At 36.8% G+C, this 14,631-nt stretch overlaps 2 protein-coding genes across 3 annotated transcripts in view; both read left to right on the forward strand.

Annotated features, from left to right (window-relative positions):
- The window catches only part of LOC120353660, a 172,966-nt gene that overhangs the window by 17,880 nt on the left and 140,455 nt on the right, over positions 1 to 14,631 (forward strand). The window lies entirely within an intron of this gene.
- The window catches only part of LOC120353479 (G patch domain-containing protein 2-like), a 25,891-nt gene continuing 25,415 nt past the window's right edge, over positions 14,156 to 14,631 (forward strand). Inside the window, exon 1 of the mRNA XM_039437284.1 lies at positions 14,156 to 14,180. Coding sequence (XP_039293218.1) covers positions 14,156 to 14,180 — 25 coding nt within the window. The remainder of the gene's footprint in view (positions 14,181 to 14,631) is intronic.

Genomic DNA, 14,631 nt, shown 5'->3' on the forward strand with positions numbered 1-14,631 from the left:
ATCATGATAACAGCCTCTTCATTACAACAGCCAATGAGAATTGAGAGAGACAGAATTCAACCAATCACAAGCTGACCAATGAGAGACCAGCGATTCCGTTGTCATAGCGTCAGCCAATCAAAGTTGAGTGATATAGGCCTAGTATTTTACCAGTCATGAATCAAATCGAATCAAACTTCTATTATAGTCATAAACAAACATTGATTATTGCATCGACAAAAGTCGTTTGATAATAATTTTTTTCTATATAACATTTATATTTGAAGCTGGATTGCCATCCACCAGTGACCGGCACAGTGAAAAAAAAATTCCCATGTATTCTGATTGAACAGTTCCCATTCAGCACGACCTAGCGAGTATGAACGATCCTATTTGAACATTCGGCAAATATAATATTGTTACTGTGCTGGTCACTTTCACTGTCACTTCATAATGGTATCATAGCCGAAACATGTTGTGAGTAAACAATTTTAAAAAGGGTAGGCCTACTTAGGCTCCTATTTCAAGTAGCCCTATTGATGAAGAATACTTTTCACTTTGATTTAAAGTATTCTCTACATTAAATTTGGATCCATGCTCCACAATTTCCCATCAAGAATTCACTATATTTCAAAATAATGCAGGAAGTGACGACCTTCACTGTTACGTATTTTACTTCTTCAGTCAACATTGTTTTCAACTTTGGATCAAGTTCTCTAATCACTTCACTGAATCTTTCACAACACTCTATCAACGTGAGTTTGATAATATTGGGAAATATTGGGAAAAATAACCACATTCAGATCACAAAAATATTCTCCGATTCAGCGTCCAGTTTTTTAATTAGCTTCTCTTCCGACTTCAAATCTTTTACCGTGCTCTTCCATCATGAATTAGGTATAATATTGGAAAATATCTAGAAAGTTCTAAAAGAGTTTGACAGTTTCCCATAAATCACCAATATTTTTATCACCAATGTCAGGATTCCTCATGATGTCCTCTCTCTCTTGTATCCAAATCTCGTCTTGTGCTCTACAGTCCAGAGTTTAGAGGAACTAGAAGATCTCGTACAAGATCAAGTTCAGTCAACTTTCTCGATTTGGAGAAATGCTTGATTCTTTGGCGAGAACCACTTAGAAATGGTGTCCGTCAGTCTGCCACTCACATCTCACAAAAGTCCCAAGTTGACTTCCTGTAGTCGTCACATCTTCTTTTTACAAGAGATCAAGGACATAAATGAGATGGTCATCTCAAGAGATAAACTCTAGAATCTATAGTGAGGTCCACGTTATAATGGGAGTGTTTGATTAGCAATGGTATTGCTATCCTTGTCTATCATTCAACAAAGCGGATAGCGCTATCTCTTTCTCGCTTTGCTCTGTTGCCAAATCGTCTTGTACAATGTAGAATCTATATATATAAAAGCGAAATGGCACTCACTCACTCACTCACTGACTGACTGACTCACTCACTCGCAGAACTAAAAATCTACCGGACCAAAAACGTTCAAATTTGGTAGGTATGTTCAGTTGGCCTTTTAGAGGCGCACTAAGAAATCTTTTGGCAATATTTTAACTCTAATGGTGGTTTTTAAGGGTTTAAAGTTTGTCTTTTAGCATGTATATTCTTCTTATTCTGTTAATTATAATTGAATAATGTCCATACCATATGTTAATATAGAACTATAATCTAGAGAGAGTACCTCTTCGAAACAGTTGTTAACTGGTAACCAAATTAATAATTTTGTCAGGTTGGCATTAAGTTGAGTTGACTTTGTTAGGTTGACACTAAAGTTGAAGATTGAAATGCATTTATCGCGGAAAAATTGATTGGGCACTGCTTCTCCAATCAGAGCTATTCCTGGGAATATTATATTACTAGCCATCAGGCTCGCTTCGCTCGCCATATCCGTTTAGCCCGACGTTTAGTCTGGACCCCCGACTGGATCGTCCTTACATATGATAAAAATGCTCAAATGAAAAATGCAGGCGAGCGAAGCGATCCTGCTGATCTCATTCTTGGACGATCCAGTCGGGGGTCCAGGGGGCGGAGCTCCCTGGCTAGACGGATATGGCGAGCGAAGCGATCCTGACGGCTAGTTGATAATAAATTAACAAAATATTTCTTCTTAAATTATGAAATTTTTGAAAAATATAATTTCTTGCTCAATAAAAAGTAATTATTGATTATTTCAAACGAGAATGAACAGTTAATATAACATCAATAAACCTGTATCAGCTACCGTCTATAGAAGGCATTGACAAGACAGAGAATCGGTAACACTGTTCTCCTACCTTTCTCCACTACCATTAAGTTATAATGTGGACATCACTATAATAGCTGAGGTGTCCAAACATCATCAGTTCGATTATATTGGATGTTTATGTGGAGTCTTGTAATGTTTAGTTTGAGAAAAAAACTTATGTAATAATAATATCAGGTTTTATAACCTCTGACCTTCCAAGTATATAATTACAGACAAGCAGAATACAGTTCATCTAGTTACCCGTTCAAGCTAATTTATTTTTTGACCTTTCACTCCCAATCATGTATTATTTATTCCGTCACTTTCTTCTTCATTATCTTCTTATTCTTATTCTTCTTCCTCTCCATCTTCTTCTACTTCTTTATCTTCTCATTCCTGTTCATCTTCTTCATCTTCGTCTTTCTCTTCATCATCTTCTTCTTCTTCTTCTTTATCTTCATCTTCATATCCATCTTCATCTTCTTCTTCTCTTTCCCATCCTCCTTCTCTTCCCCTAATCCTCTGACATATTCTCCTTCTCCTCCTATTTATCCCACTCCTCCTCCTCCTCCTCCTCCTTCTCATCCTCCTTTTCCTCCTCCTCCTCCTCCTCCTCCTCCTTCACCCTCTTCTTCACCCCATCTTCGAAATCTTCTACAACAACCTAAATACTGTTCTCCTAACCCATAGTATATGGGGGTGGTCCATATGCCTATACCTCCAATTTAGCGGCTGGTATTTTTTAATGATAGCCTTCCACTCTTATACTTGCGTGTTTCACTCCACCCTTGCTTCATCTCACTCCATCTCATTTCATCTCAGTTCATCTCAGTTCATCCCACTTTATCTCGTTGCCAGTTTGTTGACTACTGGTCCAGCCTAATGTTGGAGCTGGTCACGAAAATTTGTCCGATTTCCAAGTAAACGAGATGCCTGACTACTGTGGACAGATTCACTACAATTTGTCAGTATTTCTCATAGGAGTAATACACTTGCCTCCCATTCAATCTGTGCTGACAATTTAAAGTTAATATTACTACCGGATTATTCAGTTGGTTTGAAAGCTTTCTCTTGGATGTTTTCTATTGTCTACAGCCTATTCTAATTTCTTCTTATTTTCTTAATATAATACCTTTGAGTATATTATCAAATCATGGGCCGTATCTTATCCTGTATATCAAATATCTTATAACTTATTAAGTATCTCAGTTTATTAAGTATCAAATCATATTGTTCATTTGCACAGTGACAGTACAAACTAAATATTATTAGGGCTGGTTTCCGAGCTCGGGATTCAGCTAAGTTCTAGACTTTAAACAGCTGGAGTCAGAAAATTGGCTTTCCGATACGGCGCGTAATCGTAGATTTTATAATAATCTTTATTTTCTCATTTCTATAATTGGGAACGTTTTCTTAGACGGAATGAAACATTCCTAAATAATTAAAAATAGCTGAAACTTTACACTATTTTCTCTTTATTTTATTTTGTGATCAATTTTCTAGTTTTTTGAAATCTAATTCAAACGTGGACTGCGACTACGCCCCGTTTCAGAAAGCCATTTTCTGACTCCAGCTGTTCAAAGTCTAGATGGGACTTCCTATATACCCAAAGACCTTAAAGAGATCTTTAAGGTCTTTGTATATACCGGACCTGCGCCTACAAAAAAAAATGGCCGCCGTATGTGGTGCCTGGCATTGATATTTTAAACGGGAACTAGACGAACTGAGATTTCGTCAAACTGAGACGCTCTCTAACAGCTGATTAGTGATTTTTTCTCAGTAGGAGTTTCTATAAGACCACCACATTCGGCGGCCATTTTTACTTTCCTCGCCCTATTACCATAGGTAAGGAAAGTATTGCTTTCCGAAAAAAATTAAGGTACCCCAATTTCTAAATTTCTATACGTTTCAAGGTCCCCTGAGTCCAAAAAGTGGTTTTTGGGTATTGGTCTGTATGTGTGTGTGGTGTGTGTGGTGTGTGTGTGTGTGTGTGTGTGTGTGTGTGTTGTGTGGTGTGTGTGTGTGTGTGTGTGTGTGTGTATAAGTGTATGTGCGTCTGTGTACACGATATCTCATCTCGCAATCAACGGAACGACTTGAAATTTGGAACTTAATGTCCTTCCCCTATGAGGATCCGACACGATCAATTTCGATCAAATGCGATTCAAGATGGCGGCTAAAATGACGAAAATGTTGGGAAACAGGGTTTTTCGCGATTTTCTCGAAAACGGCTCCAACGATTTTGATTAAAGTTCCTGGAATAGTTATCGATAAGCTCTATCAACTGCCATAAGTCCCATATCTGTAAAAATTTCAGGAGCTCCGCCCCATCTATGCAAAGTTTGATTTTAGATTCTCAATTATCAGGCTTCAGATACAATTTAAACAAAAAATTCGAGTGGAAAAGATTGAGCATGAGAATCTCTACAATTAATGTTCAGTAACATTTTCACCTAAAATTAAAATTAAGCTCGAAATTCGAGAAAATGTGATTATCCAATTGCAAACTGATAGCAACTTTTGATTCTATTAAATGATTCACTATGAAGAGATAGCAGACCTCGTGTGTCTCCAGCGTTATAGCCCTGTCACCAGCTGGCTCAAATCTTTGAATAGTAGACTTTAGATGCGCGGGAACACTAGCGTCAGGTGATCAATTTTCATAACGGCAAGGAAAGTTGTGTGAGTGCGCCAAACCAGATTTTTTTTCTAGGCTCAGGTCCGGTAGTATATAGGACATCCAGTTCTAGAACTTGGCTAATTCCCGAGCTCGGAAACCGGCCCCAATTTTCGAATCAAAGAAATTTTGAGATAGTATTGATCAGTTTTGATTTGTTGACCTGATTTAATTGACTACAAAGATGAAAATAATAACCTTACACAATAATTCAATAACCTCATTCATAATGTCCAGAGTTCATTCACTTCACCTGTTAAAAGATCTTTGGAGCATAAATGCACTCGCTGTGTTTATGCTCAACAGTGCGCGAAAAACCATATCAAGCTAATCTCTGAGAGGAAGAATGGGGGAAAGAGGGGGTGGAAGAAGAAGATGAAGAAGAAGAAAAGGAAGAAGAATAAGGAGAAGAAGAAGAAAATTAAGAAAACGACATGTGAAGAAGAAGAAGACAGGTGAAGAAGAAGAAGAAGAAGAAGAAGGAGGAGGAGGAGGATGAGATGGAGAAGAAGGAGAGGAGTAGAAGGATTACGGTTGAAGTTCATTAATGAATAATTCAGGATGCAAAAGTCATATCAGATAGGTAACTTCCGCTCTGTCTCATGTTTGCAACTCACCGTTTCCGGTTTGCTGGAGTGGGTGCTACAAGAAAGAGAGAGTGAGAGAGCGAGTGTGTGAGAGAATGAGTGAGAGTGTGAGAGAGAGAGAGTGAGTGAGAAATTGCTGTATTATTTTCTGGAGAGTCAGTATTGCTAGATTCCAGAGTGAGTAAAGAAAAGAAAGAGAGAGTGTGTCAGTCAAATAGAGAGAGAGAATGTGAGAGTAAAAGAGAGAGTGAACGACTGTGTGAGAGAGAGAGAGAGAATGAGTAGGAGAGAGTAGAGAGACCAGATATGAGAGCAGACAGACCAACTTGACTGCAATAATAATGGCTAGACAATGTTTCGATTGCGCTTGATTGTTCTGAACTCTGCAACTGTGTGACGTAATGTGATGAACGCCATTTTGAATCTGCAACCTCCAATTTTATAATTTCGCTGGCTGCTAAATGTAGATTTCACTGCCAGTGGTTCGGAGTCCACCAATAACTGTTGAAGGTACAATTAACTCTCATTCGTATAGTTCCGGTTGTTTGTTAATGGGGAAGATATTCTTTGCAATCCTTTCCCATGAATATCCAGTATTTTTACTAGAAATAGTCCAATTTTTTACTAAAAATTAATTTGGCGAACCCCTTAATGAGAAAGATATTCTTTGAAATCCTTTCCCATGAATGGACAGTATTTAATACTAGAAATAATCCAATTTTTTACTAAAAATTAATTTGAGGAACCCCCTTAATGGAAAAGATATTCTTTGAAATCCTTTCCCATGAATGGCCAGTATTTAATGCTAGAAATAATCAAATTTTTTACTAAAAATTAATTTGAGGAACCCCCTTAATGGGAAAGATATTCTTTGAAATCCTTTCCCATGAATGGCCAGTATTTAATACTGGAAATAATCCAATTTTTTACTAAAATTTAATTTGAGGAACCCCTTAATGGGAAAGATATTCTTTGAAATCCTTTCCCATGAATGGACAGTATTTGTTAAAACTCCGCCAATTCATGTACTGGAGATACAAAGCAGTATTATATTACAGTAATTTCATCTTCCAATAAATTCTCACTTCATGCTTTAAAAAATTCATAAACAAATTATCTTGGAACGTCTCAAATGATATCATAGAGAGAAAATAGCATGATCACATACTGGTCGTTTATGTTCCAAATTTGAAGCCGATATGTTGAGTCGATTACTGTCGACTACTGTCGATTATTACTATTTTGTTGGGGTGGGAGTGTAAGGACGGCACAGTATGAGAGACTACCAGCATCACATAGCTTCACGAAAAAAAAAACCAAAGTAGGCTACTCTTGGACTATTAGCTTGAGCTCAGAAGAAGGAAAGATGTTTTCTACTCCGTTGCTTGAATTAACAGTGAAATTCGGAAAATAAACGCCCTATCTTCTCTTTGATATTATCATAGAGAAACAATAGGGTAAGGAAGGATATCTACTTATGCTATCGTTTCTCTATGATATTATCTGGTACTCAATACTATTTCACTATACAGCAATCTATAAGAAACAATCTGTCTTATTAGAACACCCCTTTCCAATTACTGTAATATTAATATTCTCCAAAGAGGGTTATCAATATTTCAAAACAAAAAAAACTCATTAGTTGAAAGTATACATGTGAATGTATTATAAAATGTTTTATAATAATAAATGTACTAGCCGTCAGGCTCGCTTCGCTCGCCATATCCGTCTAGCCAGGGGACCCCCGACTGGATCGTCCAAGTATGAGATCAGCAGGCTCGCTTCGCTCGCCTGCCTTTTTCATTTGTAGGAGGATCATATATAAGGACGATCCAATTGGGGGTCCAGACTAAACGGATATGGCGAGCGAAGCGAGCCTGACGGCTAGTAATATAATATTCCTAGGAATAGCTATTATTGAAGTAGCAGTACTCAATCAATTTTCTCCGCGATAAATGCATTTCTATCTTCAACTTGGTGCCAACCAAACAAAGTCAACTCAACCTAATGCCAACCTGACAAAATTATTAATTTAGTTACCAGTTAACAACTGTTTCGAAGAGGTAATCTCTAGAGATTATAGTTCTATATTAACATATGGTATGGACATTTTTCAATTATAATTAAGAGAATAAGAAGAATATACATGCTAAAAGACGAACTTAAAACCCTTAAAAACCACCCTTTGAGTTAAAATATTGCCAAAAGATTTCTTAGTGCGCCTCTGAAGGGCCAACTGAACATACCTACCAAATTTGAACGTTTTTGGTCTGGTAGATTTTCAGTTCTGCTAGTGAGTGAGTGAGTGAGTCAGTCAGTAAGTGGGTGAGTGCCATTTCGCTTTTATATATATAGGTTGTATTATAAAACTTTATATAATTATAAATGTATCAATTGAGGAATTCTATTGATGGAAACCGATTTCAATGTCAGCTGAGAGATCCGCTACTTCACACAGTTTCGACCAATCACGTGCGAGTACACTTCTAGTGCCTAGCACAAGGCCACGCCCACAACGCTCTCTCATCGGCTGATTCCATTACGTCATCGTGTAGACTCTATTTTGTATACTGACCAATGAGAAGGGAGCGTCAGTTTCGGAGTGTCTTCAGCTGTTAAAACCAGAATATTATTATCAAAGATTCGTGCATTACCAAGTTCATCAAAGATTGGAGCTATTTAATAGAGATAGAACTGATATGAACTATCATAATTTTTATTGATTGATAGGAAAATATAATTTCGCTACAGTAGGCTATATGACCCGGTTGCACAAAGGCCTGCTAAATTTTAATCATGATTGAATATCAAGACAACCAGTCTGTGATATCTGTTTTGGAAAGAGGACTTCTCTGATTGGTTCTCCAGCATTTAATCGCGGTTAAAATTCAACAAGTTTTTGTGCAACCGAGTCTATTGAGTTTTATCTATATATATAAAAGCGAAATGGCACTCACTCACTCACTGACTGACTGACTGACTGACTGACTCACTCACTCACTCGCAGAACATAATAGTATTAATAACTAAAAATCTACCGGACCAAAAACGTTCAAATTTGGTGAGTATGTTCAGTTGGCCCTTTAGAGGCGCACTAAGAAATCTTTTGGAAATATTTTAACTCTAAGGGTGGTTTTTAAGGGTTTTAAGTTCGTATAGACTATCTTGATATTGATCTCATATAGTAATGAAAATTGAATAACTATCTTGTATCATAATAGACTTTTTCATACTGTTTTGAAAAATCTCCTATTAAAAGTTCCCTTCTATTGAATCGTTTATTTCAGAAACTACCTAAGTGCAGTTATTAAAACTTCTGGCAAATCATTAAAAACTTTTTTTAACAATACATTTTGATCAATTCAGGTTATGAATATATTTTCAAATGAAAGTTGAATATGTCGGAAAGTTGAATATGACAAGATTTTATTGAATCTCAAACTATAATATCTCACATTACCATTAATTTCATCAAATTTCTCAAAGAAACCGCAATTAAATACTTCAAGAATTCCCCAATTTAACCGTAGATTACCACAATCCTCTCCAAATCCCCACTTTATTCGCTAATCACTAATTAAAACAAAATTAATTCACTCCTCTGTACCATAATCATCAACCATAGTAATTAGTAAGTGACCAAAAGTACTGAGGCTTAGAGAGAATTCGACGAACCATATCTCCTCCATTATCTCTATTCTCTCCTCTCCTCCTCCTCCTCCTCCTCCTCCACCACCTCCTCCTCCTCCTCCTCCTCCTCCTCCTCATCATCATCATCCTCCTACTCCTCTTCTTCCTCCTTCATTTTCTCTTCCGTTCTTCCTTCATTATCATCTTCGTTCATCTTCTTCAATCTCATACTTATTCTATTCTCACTCTCTCTCGCTCCCTCACTCTCTCTCCCTCACTCCCTCTCAACCCTCTCTCTTGTTCTTCCTTCATTTTCATCTTCGTTCATCTTCTTCAACCACATACTGATTGCAATCTTTCCTCTCTTTTCAATCATAATCATTGAAATATTCCTCTCTTCTTTTTACCCTCACCCCTTATCAAAGTTTTCCATCTCACTCATTTTTCCATCTACTTCATTATCATCGTTTATTTTCCGTCTTTGTCATTTTTATAAATATTGGTTGAATCTCTCCTTCTTTTTTGGCTTCTTTCTCCTTGATTCTCTCACTGTATGCCTTCTCACTCTAATACATATCTAAACAATCTCTCCTTCTTTTTCATTCTCTTCTCTCATCCTACCCATCTCTTTCACTGAATTTTCCATAATTTTCTCAACTACTCTATTTCCAATCATCACAACTTCCTTGTCTTTCACATACATTTTCCAATCTCCCTTTCCCTTCTATCGGATCATCCTTCTCTTATTCATCCTTATTCTCCCTCTTGCCTCCTTCCACGCACTCCTTCTTCTCCATCCTTATCCTCGTTCTCCTCCTCTCTCCTCCTTATCACTTCTAATAGTGCTTACTTCTCCAGAACTCTCTCTTTCACACACTCTCTCTCTCTTTCTAATTCTCTCTCTCTTCACTCTGACATCTTCCACTTCTCTCCCAAAATTCATAAAACCTCCTTGTCTCCCCAAACAAATTTTCAGCCCCCTCTCAATCCGCTTCATCTTCCCACCCCTCCTCCTTCTTCCTCATCCATCATATTCTCTTTTGATCACCATCTTCCCCCTCTCTCACTCACTCTTTCTTTCTCTCTCTGACAAACTCCATTCCTCTCCCGAAATTCATAAAACCTCCTGGTCCCCCCATACAATCTTCTCCATCATCCCACCCTTCCTCCTCTTCCCTCCTCCATCATATTCTCTTTTAATCACCATCTTCCACCTCTCTCAATCTCTCTGTTCCTCTCCCACACTTCACTCTCTATCTTTCTCTCTCTCTCCCTCTTTTCTCAAGGCCCCTTTTCAGTTCACCTGTTCTGACTCTAATAATTTTCTCTGCACTCGTATTGTTTGTCCGCGACTCCTCAGTTGAAGTTAGTCAGTTCTGGCTTCCTACGCGATCGTGTGCGTACTAAAGTGTGTGAAAAAAGCGTTCGTATTCGTGGAACTCCGTTTTCTTTTGTCTAAAATGTGCTAGTGTATGTGAAAATCGTCTCAGTTTATGTGTAAAATGCATCTGTGTGTGTGTGTGTGTGGTGTGTGTGTGAAATTAGTCCATTCCTGCCTATGCACCTACGGGATTATGTGCGTGTGAAAGCTATGTGAAAATACACATAAGTGTGAGTTAACGGTGTCTGTGTATGTGTAAAATACACCAGTGTGTGAATAAGTTATCAGTAATTAGTGTTTGTTAAAACATGCTGTACTAGAATATTCTAAAAATATATTCGGTTGTAACTGTGTCATGGGAATCTTACTAGTAATTGGATTTAGGAGCACAATAATTGATAATTAACTATAAGCGTGATGTATTAATGTTATAACTATGTGGAAGCCATCTCAAACTGCACCCAATGGTTGAATTGGAACAATTTATGTTATGAGAATAATGCTAAAGTTCTATAGTGAGGTCCACGTTATAATGGCAGTGGAGAAAGATAGGAGAACAACGTTGCCGATCCTCTGTCTTGTCAATGACTTCCATAGACGGTAGCTGATACAGGTTTATTGATATAATACTAGTAGTTCTGTGAACAGTAGACCTCACGCAGTATTCTCATCCACAAGTACCTGATTGAAACTATAGACCTCACGGAAATACAGCAATAGACTGGCTTCTCCACACATCTGTGTAATCACTTGTCAGCTGATTTATGATGAATAATATTCTATAGTCTGATTTTTACTCTAATTTTGGCGTATGAAGGAGGCTCCTTTTTCCTCTTATATTATCCTTGAAATGCAAAATTTTCAAAAACCTTGTATATACGTCGACACGCAATTAAAAAAGGAACATAGTCCTGTCAAATTTCATGAAAAATAATACCGCGTTTCGCCGTAATGCGCGACATATAACCATTTAAACATTCAAACATTTAAACAATATGAGAAATGCCAAACCGTCGACTTGAATCTTAGACCTTTGTCCTTGTCAATGCCTTCTATAGACGGTAGCTGATACAGGTTTATTGATATAATACTAGTAGTTCTGTGAACAGTAGAACTCACGCAGTATTCTCATCCACAAGTACTGTTTGAAACTATAGACCTTAGGAAATACAGCAATAGACTGGATTCTCCACACATCTGTGTATCACTTGTCAGCTGATTTATGATGAATAATTCTATAGTCTGATTTTTACTCTAATATTGGCGTATGAAGGAGGCTCCTTTTCCTCTTATATTATCCTTGAAATGCAAAATTTCAAAAACCTTGTATATACGGCGACAGCAATTAAAAAAGGAACATACATGTCAAATTTCATGAAAATCTAATACCGCGTTTCGCCGTAAGTGCGCGACATATAACCATTTAAACATTCAAACATTTAAACAATATGAGAGATGCCAAACCGTCGACTTGAATCTTAGACCTCTGTCTTGTCAATGCCTTCTATAGACGGTAGCTGATACAGGTTTATTGATGTAATATCAACTGTTTATTCTTGTTTAAAATAATCAATTATATTTTACTAAACAAGAAATTATATTTTATAATGAATTTTCATAATTAGGATGAAATAATTTGTTCATTAATTCTACATTGTTAAAAGACGATCTGGCAACAGAGGAAAAGTAAGAAAGAGATGGCTCTATCCGCTCTGTTGAATGATAGACAACGATAGCAATACCATTACTAATCAAACACTGCCATTACAAGTGGACCCCACTACAGACTCATTTACACCAATTAATCTTCCCTCGATCAATTTACCCCACATATACTATTTAACAGTTTATATTGTGTACAGTTTACATTGGATTCAGGTATATTTTCTTTAATATGTTGTTGTCTAAATTCTGGTCTATTCCCTTGAATAAGTTGGCTGGCTCAATTCAGGTCTATTCTCTTGAATAAGTTCATCAATTGAATTCAGGTCTATTCTCTTGAATAAGTTCATCAATTGAATTCAGGTCTATTCTCTTGAATAAGTTCATCAATTGAATTCAGGTCTATTCTCTTGAATAAGTTCATCAATTGAATTCAGGTCTATTCTCTTGAATAAGTTCATCAATTGAATTCAGGTCTATTCTCTTGAATAAGTTCATCAATTGAATTCAGGTCTATTCTCTTGAATAAGTTCATCGGCTAGATTCAGGTATATTATTTCTTTGATAAATTCTTCAGCACCAACAATTTCTGTAGTCACGACATAACTGACCTCTTAGCTCTTTAACTAAAAACATTTTGTTGAAGCACTGTTTCCAGCTCCTTTCACCACTAATCTTTCAATCTCTTTAGTTGACTTGAGGAAAACAAGATTACCTGACGTGTTTTACTTGACTCTACGGACGTTACTCCACTTTTACTTGACTATCTATCACCTGACTGTTACTTGACTCACAGACCTGGTTTATACGACGCCAGTTGAAAGGCAAGTAGCTTGACGCAAGCTGTTTATCAAGTATAATCCTCTTATAGCTTACCATACTCTTGCAAAATTCAAATTCAAATTCATTTATTTGCCATAAAATAATACAGATTGATAAAATAAATATTCTCACTTACAAAATGGCACTAACGGCAAAGAAAACTTGTGCGCCGGCAGTGAGTTCGAACAACTAGGTACGGTACAGCAAACTTGTAGATAATATCACCATAGAGAAACGATAGCGTAGATATCCCATGGTATAGGGCGTTTATGTCGCAAGTTTTACTGTTATCCCAAGCCGATAGTTCACATAGTTCTTTCCTATGCAGCCTTGTGACGCTTGTAGTCTCTCAAATTGTGCCGTTCATACACTATCACCCCAACAAAACAGTAAAAATTGAAAATAATCGACAGTAATCGGCTTCAGATAACAGTAAAAGTTGCGACACAAATTCCCTATACCATGGGATATCTACTTACGCTATTGTTTCTCTATGATATCACAAACAATACTTGTATTTTGTATCAGTGATAATACGTTGAAATATTGTTCAAATGTCAGCAATATTCACCTCCAAAAACTCCTGAATTATACAAGTAATGTTCAGTCCTCCTTTCCAATGAATTCCTGTATGCTGTTCCAGAGAATAAACCTTGAAACAACGTGATAGAGCATGAATAAGGGCCAAGCCACATGAGGCGCTATTCAGAAGCAGGAAGGAGGATTAGCTGATTTTTATTGTACAATTCACTATAATCATAACATAAATATGACCATGGAGGAAGAACTAGGCTGAGCCTAGTATAACTTTTCTCACCCAAATTTTGATTGGAAGTCAATGTTGTCTAATATGAGATTATGAAATCAGAGTTTATGATGAACTGATTTCCGAACGCCAACCGAATCAGACAATCGGAGACTGTCTGTCCTGCCGACTGCCTGCTGGAAAACGCCTCATGTGGATTGGGATTGGTCCCAATATCATCGACAATTAGTAAAAGCAACTTGATTACTGAGATTTGTTGGGAACATTATCACCAGTGTTTTATATGGTTCAAAACCCGTTACTGACCTCTAGCCAGTATTAAAAAATCTTTATCTAGATTTTTTATAAAGAAATTTTAACTCTTAACCTGAATGAGGAAACTGTAGACTATGGTATAATGGTCTAGATGGTGGAAGACCTATCAATAGTCGGTATATCAGTTAATTGGAGGGTCATAAAGAGTTTATGAAGAACTACATCAGATTTGGGTTGTATTAGAGCTGTAAATTCTTTTCTCAAGATGCTGTCTTACGGTAGAATTCCAGGGCAATTGTATTATTTGTTGTTTTGATATTCTTCACGGGATTCTTTAGGAAATATGCAACCTATTTCGGACTATGTGTAACATTATTTAAATTTGGAGAGGAATAGCACAAGGTTACCTTATTTTTCTTTCCCCATCATTTTGATGATGTACTTCTTGTATGAATCAATAAAGAATCAATCAATAAAAAGTAATCAACACATCAAAAATAGATGACTTTACAGTACACCAGCTATGAACTATAAAATCATTATCAAAGGAAAATCCAAATAAGATCTGTGAATCACTCGGAAGACTTCTGCTAGTGCAAATATAACACAGGTAAACAGCTAGATGGA

Source organism: Nilaparvata lugens, chromosome 11 (genome assembly GCF_014356525.2).
Source record: "Nilaparvata lugens isolate BPH chromosome 11, ASM1435652v1, whole genome shotgun sequence".
Classification (NCBI taxonomy): domain Eukaryota; kingdom Metazoa; phylum Arthropoda; class Insecta; order Hemiptera; family Delphacidae; genus Nilaparvata; species Nilaparvata lugens.